The 13,774-nt window shown below is 46.0% G+C and overlaps 1 protein-coding gene across 2 annotated transcripts in view; it reads right to left on the bottom strand.

The window, feature by feature from the left end:
• Positions 1 to 249: 249 nt before the first annotated feature.
• The window catches only part of SMYD1 (SET and MYND domain containing 1), a 28,718-nt gene continuing 15,193 nt past the window's right edge, over positions 250 to 13,774 (bottom strand). Inside the window, exons 5-10 of one of the 2 annotated variants that reach the window (XM_062624305.1) lie at positions 12,131 to 12,169; positions 9,180 to 9,372; positions 4,852 to 4,944; positions 3,790 to 3,953; positions 2,191 to 2,359; positions 250 to 737 (exon numbers count right to left, since the gene is read on the bottom strand). In XM_062624305.1, coding sequence (XP_062480289.1) covers positions 579 to 737; positions 2,191 to 2,359; positions 3,790 to 3,953; positions 4,852 to 4,944; positions 9,180 to 9,372; positions 12,131 to 12,169 — 817 coding nt within the window. In that variant the 3' untranslated portion in view covers positions 250 to 578. The remainder of the gene's footprint in view (positions 738 to 2,190; positions 2,360 to 3,789; positions 3,954 to 4,851; positions 4,945 to 9,179; positions 9,373 to 12,130; positions 12,170 to 13,774) is intronic. The other variant, XM_062624306.1, reaches the window with a different exon arrangement.

The following is a 13,774-nucleotide window of genomic DNA, read 5'->3' as shown; positions in this document are numbered from 1 at the left end:
GCACCAGTATCAGCTATAGATGGATTTGTCAGCAGTTCTCCATCAGAAAAACACCACTTTTCACCAAGCACCATCTGTGGGTCTTATTCAGTTTGCACTCACTGCCCACAGGCATACAAGACACATTTCAGAATCACCTTCCCACTTATACCATCCCTCGGGCAACCACCCATGGACATCATGGAAAGAAATGATGTTATCACAAGGAAGTGATGGGAAAACCCCAAAAAAAGCCAAAACCTCTTAGGAAAGAATCCATTAAAATTTAACCAAGGATTTCAGGATCAGGACTTGTGCAGAGAGAAACAGGCCTCCAATGAGAATGTAAATCATTTTATAACAGGTTTTTGCTTTGATTTTTAATGCTAATGGTAGAAAAAAGATGTTGTTTTTGCCAAGATCTCTTCTGCTTTGAGCCCTCAGAAGATGTTTCGGGACTCTTTCCCAGCAGCCCATGCTGTCAGACTGGTGCCACTGGAAACAATCCTTATGCATATATCACATATCACATTTGCAAAGATTGCAGGTGCCACAGGTGATGTTGTGCCACAAGCATGAATCTGTGTCAAGCTCAGGGTTTATTCCTTCTTGTGGAAGAGGCCTGGTGAGGTCTCATTGCTGGGTTCAGGCATGACTTGAATCTTTTGGTTTTTGAGGGCAGCTTCCCTCATCTTGTAGTACATGAACTCATTCTGCTGGAACATGCGCAGCTCCATCTCCGTCTGGACACGCATGACCTGAGGGACACAGGAGGTAACAATCTGTGATCTCAAAGCAACTGAATAACACACTGTCTAAAAATGGGGACCATCCAGGGGGGTTGGAACTGGATGATCTTAAGGTCCTTTCCAACCCAAACCATTCTGTGATTCTATGTCGTAGGCCATGTAATGACTGATGCCCTTTAAGTGTCCCACCAACGAGACCAAAGCTAAACAGACACAGATACCCAGTTCCGTTCTCTAACCTGGTTGCCTGTGTAATGTGAAGGGACCTGCACCCAGCTATTCCATAGGCTGCTGGGAAGCCTTACGGTCCCAAACATGATGCAGGACCTAGAGGTGATGCTGTGCTGAGACAAAGAGTGAATGTGCTTCCCATTCATTTCATGGGGCTGACCCTTGGCATGGCTCAGCACCAGAGTGGGAGGCATCTCATGTGGTGGAGGAGGAGGAGGATGCTCAGCCCCTCTTCAAACACATTTGCACCCTCTGGATTCACCATAAGCAGAGTCACTCCTAGGGCTGCATCAGAGCAGAGGCTCAGAAGGGATTTTAGGAAATCTTCTTATATTTGTTTGAGTTTATTCAACCCTCAGTTTGGGAGCATAGAGATAAGTGCCATACATCCACTATCTTCCAGTGGGAAGGGAAATACAGAAATGGAGGTGCTGGGGTTTCACCCTCTGCTATGCATAGGAAACAGTCAACAGACAGGTTGGCTTTAGGTATTAGATACTCATTTTTCTGCTGATATAAAATTGCTCTAATACAGGTTATAACTCTACTCTAATGGTGAGTAAGACACCAATAAAAGATTTCATTTGGTATTGTGTAATTTTTTGGCTAATAAAAGAGAATGCTGTAGAGCAAACAGGTCACATTGGGCGAGTTAAAGGCTGAGGAAATGATAGATCCCCAGCTGCAATTACAAACAGTCCCTCATATCTGAGCAGATGCAGTTCCCTGGGATCTGCAGCTCTTGATCTAAGCTAGGAAATACACCTGTCAGTCGTTTGAGGGAAAAATACATTGCAGCTTAGAAGGACTGGGGAGTGGTAAATAAAGAAGAATAGACTCTGATAAAGAAAATCAGTTGTTAAACTGGGAACCTCTACCGTATGTGCTTTGATATAGTCAGAGTGCAATGCCATTCATCTGAGAGCAGTGAAATCAGGTTGTTTGAAGAATGGGAGGCTCTGTCCTTGGGCACAGCAGTTTCAAGGGGGATTCAGAAGCTGAGCGGTCATTTTTAATGCAAGTCCTGGTGCAGGATTAAAGCTATTTTTCAGGGGTGAAAACAGACACATATTTCTCATCAAACTGTGACACAATCTAGAGAAAACCACAGCGTTAGTAAGAAGTGGCCATTATTGATACATCTCTCAGCTCTTACGGATGGATTGTTCCTATAGCTTGAATGTAATTTTGCCCAGGTAGACAGCAGAGACAACACAGAGATGACACCTACCTCCAGGTCTTTGGTAATTGGGTGGGAAGGCCCGTGGGTTATCAGGAGAATGGCATAGGCTTTACAGATCAAGCCATGCCCGGCCTCAATGAGGCCAGCATGCCAGTGGGTGACTCCTGCCCGCATCACGGCCATCCCCAGCTGCGCGTTGTTGGGATGGTATATTTTCCTGCAAAAACATTGAGTAATTTGAGTTCACGAAAGATCCCGGTTCCCAAATGTTTGTCAGGGACATGTGTTTGCCAAAAAAGAACTCACTGTTTACTCAAGTGAAGAGCCTGTTGCATTTGGTGCCACTGAAAAGTGCTGCCCTGCTTAGAAAGGGGCAAGCACAAGTTATATGAGGACACAAGTTATATGAGGACATGAGCTGTTGTGGAAGAGGGTGAACAACCTGCAAACAGGGAAGCTGGAACCCAGGTTGGAGAATGCCAAGCTCTTTCATTCCATATTATTTTGGAAGAAACAAAACCTAGATCTGACCAAAACCTAGATCTACAGCCCAAATGGCACAAACCTCACTTCAGTCACTCAATGCAGTCCCTAAACTGATTATGCAACAACCACCAGCTTCTCATTAAAAGTGGGGAGAGAAATAGGTGGTTCCAAACCTACAGAAATACTCATTTCATGCCCTGGAGATGCATCTTTGACTCTGGAGACTGTCAGATCACTCCCCTATGGTCAGCACCTGAGGTGGGAAAAATGAAACCTGCCCTCTACATTCAACATTAGAAGCTGACAGGAGCTGCTTGGACTTACCTGCAAACCTGCCTTCAAGGGCTTATTTGGCATATTGAACTGGCAGGTCTTAAAGCAAGGAAGGGAACTGGGAGGGAAGCAATTTCCTCTGCCATTCAATTAGCTCAGTGCCAGGGCTGGGGCATGAAGTGGCTTGTCAGGCCTGCAAGCCAGGGAGGTGACTCTGTCACCCCTCTGAAACAGAACAAAATATCACAGGCCTTTTGGGGTACAACTGACCAAAATAACAAGCTATGGATATGAGGTGCTTTTTCTATTTAATACTCATCAGTCCTGTAGTAAAACCTCGATAATAATAAAGCACATCACTTTTATTGTGAGGTTTGCTCTGGATCTACTTGAACTTAGACTGAATTTCTTTATTCTCAGAGAGTTTGTACCATAGGACCTGTGTATACTAATGAGCCAAGCCAAAAATCCGTGTATCATTCAAGAGTGAAGGGGTATCTTGAGTGACAGCCATGTGAAACAGCTTTTCTTTTCTCTGCAACTTCTCCTTCCTGCAGGGTGCAGGGGAGCAGATTATCCCCGGCACTGGCAACCTCTGTCCTGCCCCCAGGCTCATGTCTTGCTACCAGGGCAGCCCTGAGATGCTTCCAAGACAAAACAGAAGATGTACCAAAACCATTTGTCAATTACAGTTTAGTAAATGAAGGTGGTTGGAAGCTCTTGTGCATTTAAGAAGGGGTCTTCTTCAGTCTAGTGATATAATCAGGTCCCAATGCAAATGTCAGAACTGCTGCCCTAATGGGACGAGACTAAGAAATTCATTCCTATAACACACTGCCTAACATTGTATAACCACAGAGAGCTGCCAAAACCAAGGCACAGACATACATGTAGCCATCCACCATCTTCTTGGCATAGTCAGCTGCTTCCTCAAACATCTGGAGGTAGGAGAGCACCTCGGAGGCAATGCTGAGGATCCTCAGCAGGTAGATGTTCGTGTCCCCCAGCACAGGCTCCTGTTTCTTCAGGCACTCACGGCACATCTTCACAACCTGCGCCCAGAGGAAGCAGGGAGAGGAAGGGCAACTTTAGTCTCAAAGCTTTCACACCAAAGCCCTGTGGATTGCATGGTCCATACCACTCCTAGAGGCCAAGTCAGTCTCTGTGAAGGCTGGGGAAGATAGCACATGCTTTGATTTGTTGAAACATCAATCTGTCAAAGTGATTCGTGCTCAAAGCTTTGCCTCTCAGGGTTGCATTCATAAAACTGGTGAGGAAAAAGCCTTTTCCCAAAGTAAATTCAAACCCAGAGGCTGTTGCTCAACCTGAAGCTGTTACACTCTGAAGAGAACAATTAAATATTTCCTAGGTAAGCAAAAGAGGGAGAAAGGACAAAGGCCTGTGCTCTGGCAGGATGTGAGTCTCTCACACCACACACCTATTCTCATCACCCAACAGATAAGCAAGATGCAGGAGACAGGAGATGAAAAGGACATCAACACAGGCAAACATGGCCCACAGCTCAATGCAGTAAGTCTCATGAGTGTCCTGTCTCTCTCCCAGACCCACTGTCCTCCTTTTTATGAGGCCACCTAACAGAGCTGACTCACTACACTCACCCTTTAAGTCCTGTTTTTTGCCTGGAAGGCACTTGGTTTAACACCTGTGTCAATTGGAGGTGCTGAAGTCATTTGAATCTCCTTGCATCATCACTACAATATAAATCAATCAGCCTGGGATGCTGTCTCAGGCACAGTTGTGCTTTACATAAGACAGAAACCAGCATCAGCTTTTGCAATTTGAGCTGCCAAGAGGGCAGGAAGCACATGGGGATGTTCAGGTAACAACAGTGAGGGTTTGTTTCATCCTTAAATCATTGACATAGAGGAGCAAGACCTGCTTTCCCTGGTAGTGCATGTAAAGCAAGAGAACAAAAGCACTGGGACTCACCTCGTGGTAAAGTCCCTCTATGCGGGCCTTGTTGATCTTCTCCAGCGTGTCCTTGGAGAACTGGACCACTTCCTTCACTGTCTCTGCAGAGGGCTGGGGACAACGTTAGGAAAGCCAGTGAGGAAAATGCACTGCCTCACACATGCTAAAATAACCTGGTCGAAGGGATGCTTGGTCTGGGAACCCAATGCAGCTCAGCGGGACACTTCCCAAATCACCTTCCTATCACTGGTTGTGCATACCAGTGTGCCTCTCAGATCCCTCCAAGACAAGGCTGAAATGGTCCTGCAAGAGGATATTACCATGCTGCTTGTCATAATAATATCCATGAACATCTGACATGCGTAACTGGGTTCCTCAACTCTTTCCCCCACTTCTCTCCCTTGGAAAAGGGACAGAATTCACCTTGGACCTCGGATGTCTCTCAAGATGCCAAAGAGGCTATGAAAGCCATCAGCTGGTGTGTATCAGGCGCTCACAGTGCTGCTGTCTTAGAGAAATGAGGGTCTTGAATGGGTGGAATAAGGATAGGAAAGATAACTACATTTTACCCACTCTGAGAAATACTGCCATTAGGTCCAAACATCATAAAAGAGTTGACCTCAGATTTCAGTTGCACCCTGAGAGTGAAATGTGTCTTCCCACACACCCCACCATGTATTTGAAGACGTGATGCACATCTAGGCATGCCTGGCAAAACACTAACCAGCTCCTCGTTAGCTGCCTCCTCCTCCTTCATTTGATGCTGAAATGTAACATTACGATAACCAGCTCCATCATTCATCTTCGTCTTTTCTAAGCCTTTCAGATTTGCATTTTCAGACTATTCTTGCTACCATGACCTTCCTTTTTGTAACTAGGAAACCTGAAATCAGCCCAGGACTGACCCCAAGGGCTTGCAGGAAAAGCCTGGTCTGGAGACATGCAACAGAGCCAGAGCACAGGAAGGACCCAGCAGCTCAGGAAGGACCTTTGGGTGCACATCAGAAGCAGAGACCCAGCGTAGCAGCAAAGGATGCAAAGATTTGGAGGCAGGACCACAGGACTGTCCTGTTGGCTTTTAACACATCTGGTCTATTAGATTTTTGAGGAATCTGTGAAATTCATCTATATGGGATAACATCTTGGAAGTTGAGCATGAAAGGAAAACCAGTAGCTTTCCAGAGCCATATACCCCCCATCTATTTATGGGTACATATGTCTGTGTTATGATGTATTATTCTGTATTATTAGACTGAAGTTGTCATAGCTAACCAGATTTTGGCAGCTGTTTGAGCAGCACACAGGGTCTCCTAGAGCACAGAGCACACTCAAAGGCAACGTTAACATCAGTGCAAACCACATCGCTATGCTGTGTGAGTAAAGACTCCCAGAACAGGTACTTTAAACAGCACTTCCGTTGTGGCTTTGCCTAATAAAGATCCTTGCACTTGCTAGGTCCCTAAGTCTGTTGCCCTTATAAACGATGGGAATGTTCTCCCAAGTTACAGGGGATAGCAGAAGAGGAAACAGGCTCAAGGTGCACCATGGGGGGTTTAGACTGGAGATTAGGAACAATTTCTTCCCTGAGAGGGTGCTCAGGCATTGGAACAGGCTGCCCAGGGCAGTGCTGGAATCCCCATCCCTGGAAGTGCTCACACACTGTGTAGATGAGGCCCTCAGTGACATGGGTTAGTGGTGGTCTTGGCAGTGCTGGTGTAAAGGTTGGACTTGATCTTACAGGTCTTTTTTAGCCTATTTGATTCTGTGATTCCATTTGGAAGGGGTGAAGGCCCAGAGGTCAGAGCAGCTGTTGAGGATGTAAGCTGTCAATCCTGCATGTATTCATAGCATTGTTTCCATGCAGCTGTGAGTGTTGCTGCTCCCAGGCACGTGAGCCTGGATTCAGACAATGTGATACAGCCATGCTCTGCAGATGAGGTCAGCCTGGATACTCACTGTCTGTGCAAGGAGTGTATTTTTAATAGCTGGACTCATGCACCTTGCATAAATACAGGCTTTTCCTGCATGAGCACTTCAGATGGTGGAGGACATTTGCCCACTGCGTGCTGCAGAGCATCTCTAATGCTCACAAAAAGGGGATGGTGCATCTCACAGCTCAGTCAGGGCTTGATAGCAAGCGTTCTGTGAGAGCTGGGATTTCTTTATGCCATCCATTGGAGGAGGTGGTAGAAAATACTTGCACAGAAAGTCAGATAAAAATGCTTCTGCATCATAAGACTGAGCTCTGGAACAGCTTTAAATTGCAAGTGAGGCATTTCAGTAGTCAGGGTTAGCTGTAAAATGAATGCTTGGTCATTTAGTATTGGGATTAAAAAGCAGGGTCTTCTGCACTAAAAGAGAACCTGATCAGCAAATAAAGAGTCTCCTCTAGTCCCATGTTCTGTCTCCTATGGGAGCCTCCTGATACCCATTTGATCCTGTTTCTCCAAACCTTTATCAAGTAAAGACTTACACTCTGCAATATATATTGAGAAACTAAGCATGAGCCAGCAGTGTGTGCTCGCAGCCCAGAAAGCCAACCGTATCCTGGGCTGCATCAAAAGGAGCATAACCAGCAGGTCGAAGGAGGTGATCCTGCCCCTCTGCTCTGCTCTTGTGAGACCTCACCTGGAGTGTTGTGTGCAGTTCTGGTGTCCTCAACATAAAAAGGACATGGAACTGTTGGAACAAGTCCAGAGGAGGCTACGAGGATGATCAGGGGACTGGAGCACCTCCCGTATGAAGACAGGCTGAGAAAGTTGGGGCTGTTCAGCCTGGAGAAGGGGACTATAGTGATAGGACAAGGGGCAACGGGTTAAAACTTAAACAGGGGAAGTTTAGATTGGACATCAGGAAGAAGTTCTTTACTGTAAGGGTGGTGAGGCACTGCAATGGATTGTCCAGGGAAGTTGTGAATGCTCCATCCCTGGCGGTGTTCAAGGCCAGGTTGGACACAGCCTTGGGTGAGATTGTTTAGTGTGAGGTGTCCCTGCCCATGGCAGGGGGTTGGAACTGGGTGAACTTAAGGTCCTTTCCAACCCTAACTATTCTATGATTCTAGTCTATGATTCTATATCCATCCTGACTGACACCTATATGAAAGAAAGCACATGGGACTGAGCTCGGCTTTCTGGTAACTGTTGAGCTGGAGGCTGAGGCTTTTGCACTCCTCTCCTGCTGGCAGTGCTGGTGTGAGGTGATGGTTGCTCATCCCACCTTTGCTGTTTGATCCTGCCTCACAGCATCCCCTAAGCAGTACTCTCTGATTCATTATGTGACTACACAATCGTGCAGATCAATGACTTGATAATAGACTAAATTACCCTGCCTTGTTTTGCCTGCCCTTATACACTTCATAAAGCTTCCAGGAGTAGAAACCCCCTGAGGTAACACTCCCACAGTGGACAAAAAAATACCAGCAATTACATCCTTGGGCAAAGGATGGTTCCAAGAGGAACCAAAAAGTAACTCTCAGAGCTACCAGGATGCTCATAAACTGGAGCTGGTGGCCAAGCAACACATCCCACTGCCACCAGCAAGGCACAGCCTTACAGCCTCCCACTCCGTGGCTTGTGAGACCTCCAAGGAAGACACAGCTTACTTAAAAATGAACAGTCAAACATGGCAATTTTTCACAGTCTGCCCACAGCAACCATGCACAAATGTCAAGTGATGGTGCCTGTACCTGTGACAGGCTTTTGCAAGGAAGGACTGGAAGCTGAGGGTTCCCACCTTCCTGTGATGGTACATGTGTTACAAACCATACAACTTCAGCAGCGCTGATTAGCACTGACACCATGAATCACCTGCATCACATTTTCCCTCCTGCTGTTCAAAGCTTTGATTCCTCTTTAGATCCTAAAAACCCACCCCAAAATCTAATCCGGCATTTTTCTCAGCTCTACCCCTAATTTCTAATATTTTAGCATTCTGCCCAGTGATGGACTTTTAGGTTAGAGCCAAAGTCAACTTTTGTGGGCTTTTTTAATGTAAAAACTGCACTTACAAGTTTAAATCCATCACCCCTTGTCCTATCACCACAGTCCCCAATGAAGAGTCCCTCTCCAGCATCCATGTAGGCCCCCTTTAGATACAGGAAGGGTGTTCTGAGGTCTCCATGCAGTCTTCTCTTTTCCAGGCTTGGCTGTGCATGGTGGGTTTGAACTGTTGTTGTGCTCAATGGAGGTTCAGTTCCATTCTCACCTTTTACACTGGCACTAGTCAGGCTTCTACTAAAATCTGATTCTGTTCCTATTGGGTGTCTCCCTGGGCTGAGGGACCACGGCCACAGAGACACACAGAGACACAGCCAGCTCTGGGTTTGGACACAGGAAGACAACCCATACCTTGCTTTCTCCCTGCTTCACCGCCAGCATCAGGTCATCCTTGATCTGCTTCTTGCAGTGCTCGCAGGCGCAGTCGAAGTAATACTGCTTCTTGAGCTGCTTCCGCCGCTCCTCGCTCACGTTGAGGAAATCCACATAGGAAACAGACAGCTCATCCCCTGGAGAAATCTTGCTCAGCGCCCGCAGCTCGATCCTGAGTGCAAAGGAGATGAGATGTGCACTGGGAAACGCAACAAAAGCAAGGGTGCAGCCATAGAGTTGTCAGGGGCAAATCCTGCCCCAGCCTTGCAGAGTTCTTGCCCTTGGGTGTGCTTTAGCTCTTCAAGGAGGCAATGCAGAGATGGACAGCAGTTTGGTGAACTGAATTCAGAGGAAAAACATGGTCGCACCATTTTCTCCTGCCCCTCTGCAAGTCCCTGGCTGGGATACGTAAGGATCTGAGCTATAAACAGATTATGGTCCATTACTGGGCTGAACATAGACATAAACTTCTGCAGGAGATCAGCAGAAGAAATCCCTAGGATCAGGAATACCCAACAAGCCTTGTAAAATGCTGAGTTTGGACTCGAGGTCTTTTTTTAAGTACAGCTTTGCACATTCCTGGCCAGACTCCCAAATCCCAGGCTGTGCTGTCTTCGGGATCGTTTTCACTCCCAAAAGTTAAGACAAATTCCCTCTAGGTGCTGTGTAAGAGATGCCCTCACCCTGTTCGTGCTTTTCTACATAAAAGCGTATAAGCAATTCCCTGGAAATTGTCTAGTTTTTAATAGCTCATTTGATCTGATGCTACTATAAACCACAACTCAGTTGCCAGTCTGTGTTACTAAGCCAAAATCCATGCCAAGCCCTTGATGACAAGCTTTTGGAAGGACAGACATTTACACCTAAGTTTCTCTCATGTCATTCTCTGCAAAGGTCTTAAAAAATGTGGATACTTGCTGTTCCATTCCCAGTTACTCTGGGCCATCTCTCAGCAATTTGGCCATAATGGGAAAAAACTCCATCAAATACAACTGTGAGGTGTTACTTCTGTATCCATCTACTCCCCCATCTACTAGTGACTCTACCCATGGTTAGAAATAATTCACTGCACTTGAGATCAGTGATTTCGGGCTCTCTGCTCAATCCCATTAGTTGGTTACACAGATTTTTGCAGGTAGGAATACTTACAGGTTATCAAAATGAAGGCAGTCCCATGGTCTGATCTCCCACCCTACCATGTGCTCCATCAGTCCTGGGACTCCCTCACTGTGGACAGCATGACTTGTTCTTCCTCCTGCTGAGCTCAGCAGTGTGTTTGATGTACACACCTGCTATGAGATGTACCTGGGGGGACCTGCTGTCTTCCACTTGAACATGAGGTGCTCTAGACAGGACCCAATGAAGGTCTCACCAAAGGCATAAGTGGCATAGCACTCGAAGGTCTCACCACGTGCATTAAACATAAATCTCTTTTGGAAGGACACGACTTTTTCTGTGTGATCATATTTCTGCATAGGAATTGGTAATTCTCTTGTAGTTCCCTTTTCACTCCCTTGTAATTCCTATTACAAGCTCTTAGCTCCAAGGGCTTAACTCTGAGCTCTTCAGCTGTGCTAAAGCTGCTGTGAAAACTACTCTCTGAGGCTGGTCTTACCCTTCTGTGGGTGTTAGATCATACCAAGAGCATATTTCATACAAAACTTATCACTAAACCTGCCATCGTCGTGAAGGACAGCTCTTAGTTATGTCACAGCCACAGGAAAATGACAGCTGGAGAAAGAAGCAACCTGCTACTCAAGGATAAAGTGCATGGAAAAGAGCAATTGCCATCAGAAAGGTTGATACATACACACATTCCTGTTCACACTCGACGGGATCCTCGTTAAAGTGAGTCATGCAACCAGAGAAGCAGAATCAAGCCTCTGACTTTTATGATGCCCCTGATAGCCTAAGCACTGTAGGTATATTTTAAGCAGCCACCCCTTGTGTGGAGGAGATTGACAGCGTTTGGGATAAGCCTGGAAACGCATGGCATATTTTAAATGCTATAGTTAAAGAGACACTGTCAGCCAAGGGCACCCCACCACACTGATGCTGTGCTTTCCCCAGTGCCTGCCCCAAGCACTAAGGACCTTGAGAGACGCACACAGACATAGTGTGCCTGATTGATAGCTCAAAACTCAAACTGCCCCAAAATAGCAGCTCTAAACTGAAACTCATTTGCCCCTTTTTATCCTACCTATAGTGCACCAAGAAAGTGTCAGTGGTATTTCATGTCTTATTTGAGGAAAGACAGGTTTGCTTGAAATGAATGTTTAAAGGCAACAGTGTCCCTTTAACAGGGCTAACTAAAATATACCACGTGCAGTGAGCTAAGCAGAGAATTTTTCTTTCTTTGCACATAGTTTTGTGATTTCTTTAGTTTGGATCAGGTAACAGTGGCATCATTAAAAGGTGAAACATTAATCAGGTATTATGATAAAAGAGGATTGAGACCTACATCTCATAGTACTGCTACTGTAGGCAACGGATTGAACAGGCACCGCTTGTCACAGAAGAAACGTGGACTATTTAGTATGTCAGTAATGCAACCATTTCTCATCTCCTAACACACAAGGGTTTATTTTGGGCTGTACAAGATTAGCGAGACCTTGTTCTGACTTTCACGCTCTTGCTGTAGTCAGGGGAGGAGAAATGAGAGGTGAAGAGGGGAAATACTGACAAGGAGGAAGCCAAGGGAGAAGGGTTGAAAGGCAGAAGGGGAATTCACCATAGGGGAGACAGTCAGAGGATTACCACTATGGTTTTAGGGTACTACAAAATGCAGAGTTAAGTGAGGTTTGGGTTTAGTGGGGCTTTACATGGGGGAGAAGTGAACCCCCTCGGGCTGTTTGCAGCTTTTCCATTAAACACAGGACATGAGGGGTACAGGGCAAGGGGGGAGGACGATGCTTTCGAGACCGACCCACCTCATCTGTGTGTGGAACATTGATCTTACAGCCTCATGACTGAAAGACAAAACAAACATCTGCAATTTACACAGGCGCAAGTACATCAAAAATATGGGTGCACGGTATAGGGCATCAGGAGATCATCCTGACAGGAGACAAGGGGTTCCCCGTGCCTGGCTCATGTTTCATTGAATGAGAGCTTCACTTCTGCTGTGCAGTAGCCATCACTGAATTGTCCATCATTGGGCCATGGAGAATTGTCCCACGCTGTGGTTTTAGGAGGGGTTTTGGCCAGGGGTTGTGCAGAACCCGCTTCTGAGGTTTACAGGCACAAGGGGGGTAGTTCTGCACATAAATATCTCCACTGACATCAGTACTGCTCTCTAAAACACAGCTTGAAATGGAAATCAGACTGGGATAGCAAGGACTATGCACTACATGATGAGTTTAGTGGGTCCTCAAGTCTGGTGTTGTGCCTTGATAGACACAACAGGGGCTTTATCATCAGGCTTGCACAGGAAGGCAAGAAACCTTCATAATTCACTTTGCCAATAACCAGATGGTCAAGTTTAAAGTCAGTAACAGGATACATGTGGGAGCTTCGACAAGCTGCCGGGCGAACAAAATGCCATTCCTCTACTTACCACCCAGAAACTCAGACTTATCACTGCTAGTTCCTCCTCCACTTCCCAGGCTGGCTGGAGAGGCTCTTCATCATCCCACTAAGGATCTGATCCAGAGCAATTGGCTATCAGAGCACAGACTCCAAGCTGACTTTGGATCAGACCCTGTTTCCCAACATAAGTCATCCTAATGCAGCTTTGTTTTCGCTTTGCTCGTTTATCAGCTGCTTGATAAACGCTTGTATAGTTTTATCAGGTAAAACCAGCAGCAATAACTTGAGTGCGCAAGCAATGTGTTAGTTCAAGAAGGAGAGGCTGAGGGGTTAACTTGTAGCACTAAACGTTGGTGAGCATGGGAATTTGTACAACCTTAGTGGAAAATCTGGATGAAATACTGCGGCTGTGCAGCTTTGGCAAGCAGATCCCTAACAGTTAACGTCTTGTATGTGATGCAACTTGATGGATCAGCTGCAGTTCGTACCTGGAGGCTGGGAAGGGCCAAGGCATCCATCCTATGGGCTGCCCCAAGCTCTGAGAGCAGCAGCCTCCGCTCCCAGCTCTGTTGAAACATTCCTGCATTTCCCACTTAATCTCTTTCCATCTCATATATCCCACAGAAGTTTTTTTACAGCACTTGGGTGGGAATGAAGAATGCCCTGCAGCTTCGGGCATCCTGCACTCTTAAGTGACTCGGTTTGAGGATAACAGTAACAATTGTCATTAAGATCCCCCCATTGCTAAAGAGTTAATCAGTGATTAATAAATATGGAACACTCACAAAGATGAGGGTTGTGCTAGAAATTATTATAAACACATCAGCAGATAGTGATACACAGCTGATTGCAAGCTTTGGTTATGAAAAACTCTTGAACTGTGGACCTGATACAATATTTAATAATTTATTAACCATAACTGTTCCTTAAATAAAGCCTTAATATAAGGGGTCATCTAGGCAGCTTCTTAGTACTTTATCTGCCTATCTTAAGTCTGGTTTCAAACCTCACAGAAATCAGGGGAAAAGCCAGTTCACTGGATTTGG

The sequence above is a fragment of the Pezoporus occidentalis genome, unplaced genomic scaffold (genome assembly GCF_034315485.1).
Source record: "Pezoporus occidentalis ecotype Australia unplaced genomic scaffold, CSIRO_AGI_Poc_V1 ctg265, whole genome shotgun sequence".
NCBI lineage: Eukaryota > Metazoa > Chordata > Aves > Psittaciformes > Psittacidae > Pezoporus > Pezoporus occidentalis.
The sequence above is the reverse complement of the archived record's forward strand: the minus strand, read 5'-3'. Positions and strand labels throughout refer to the sequence as shown.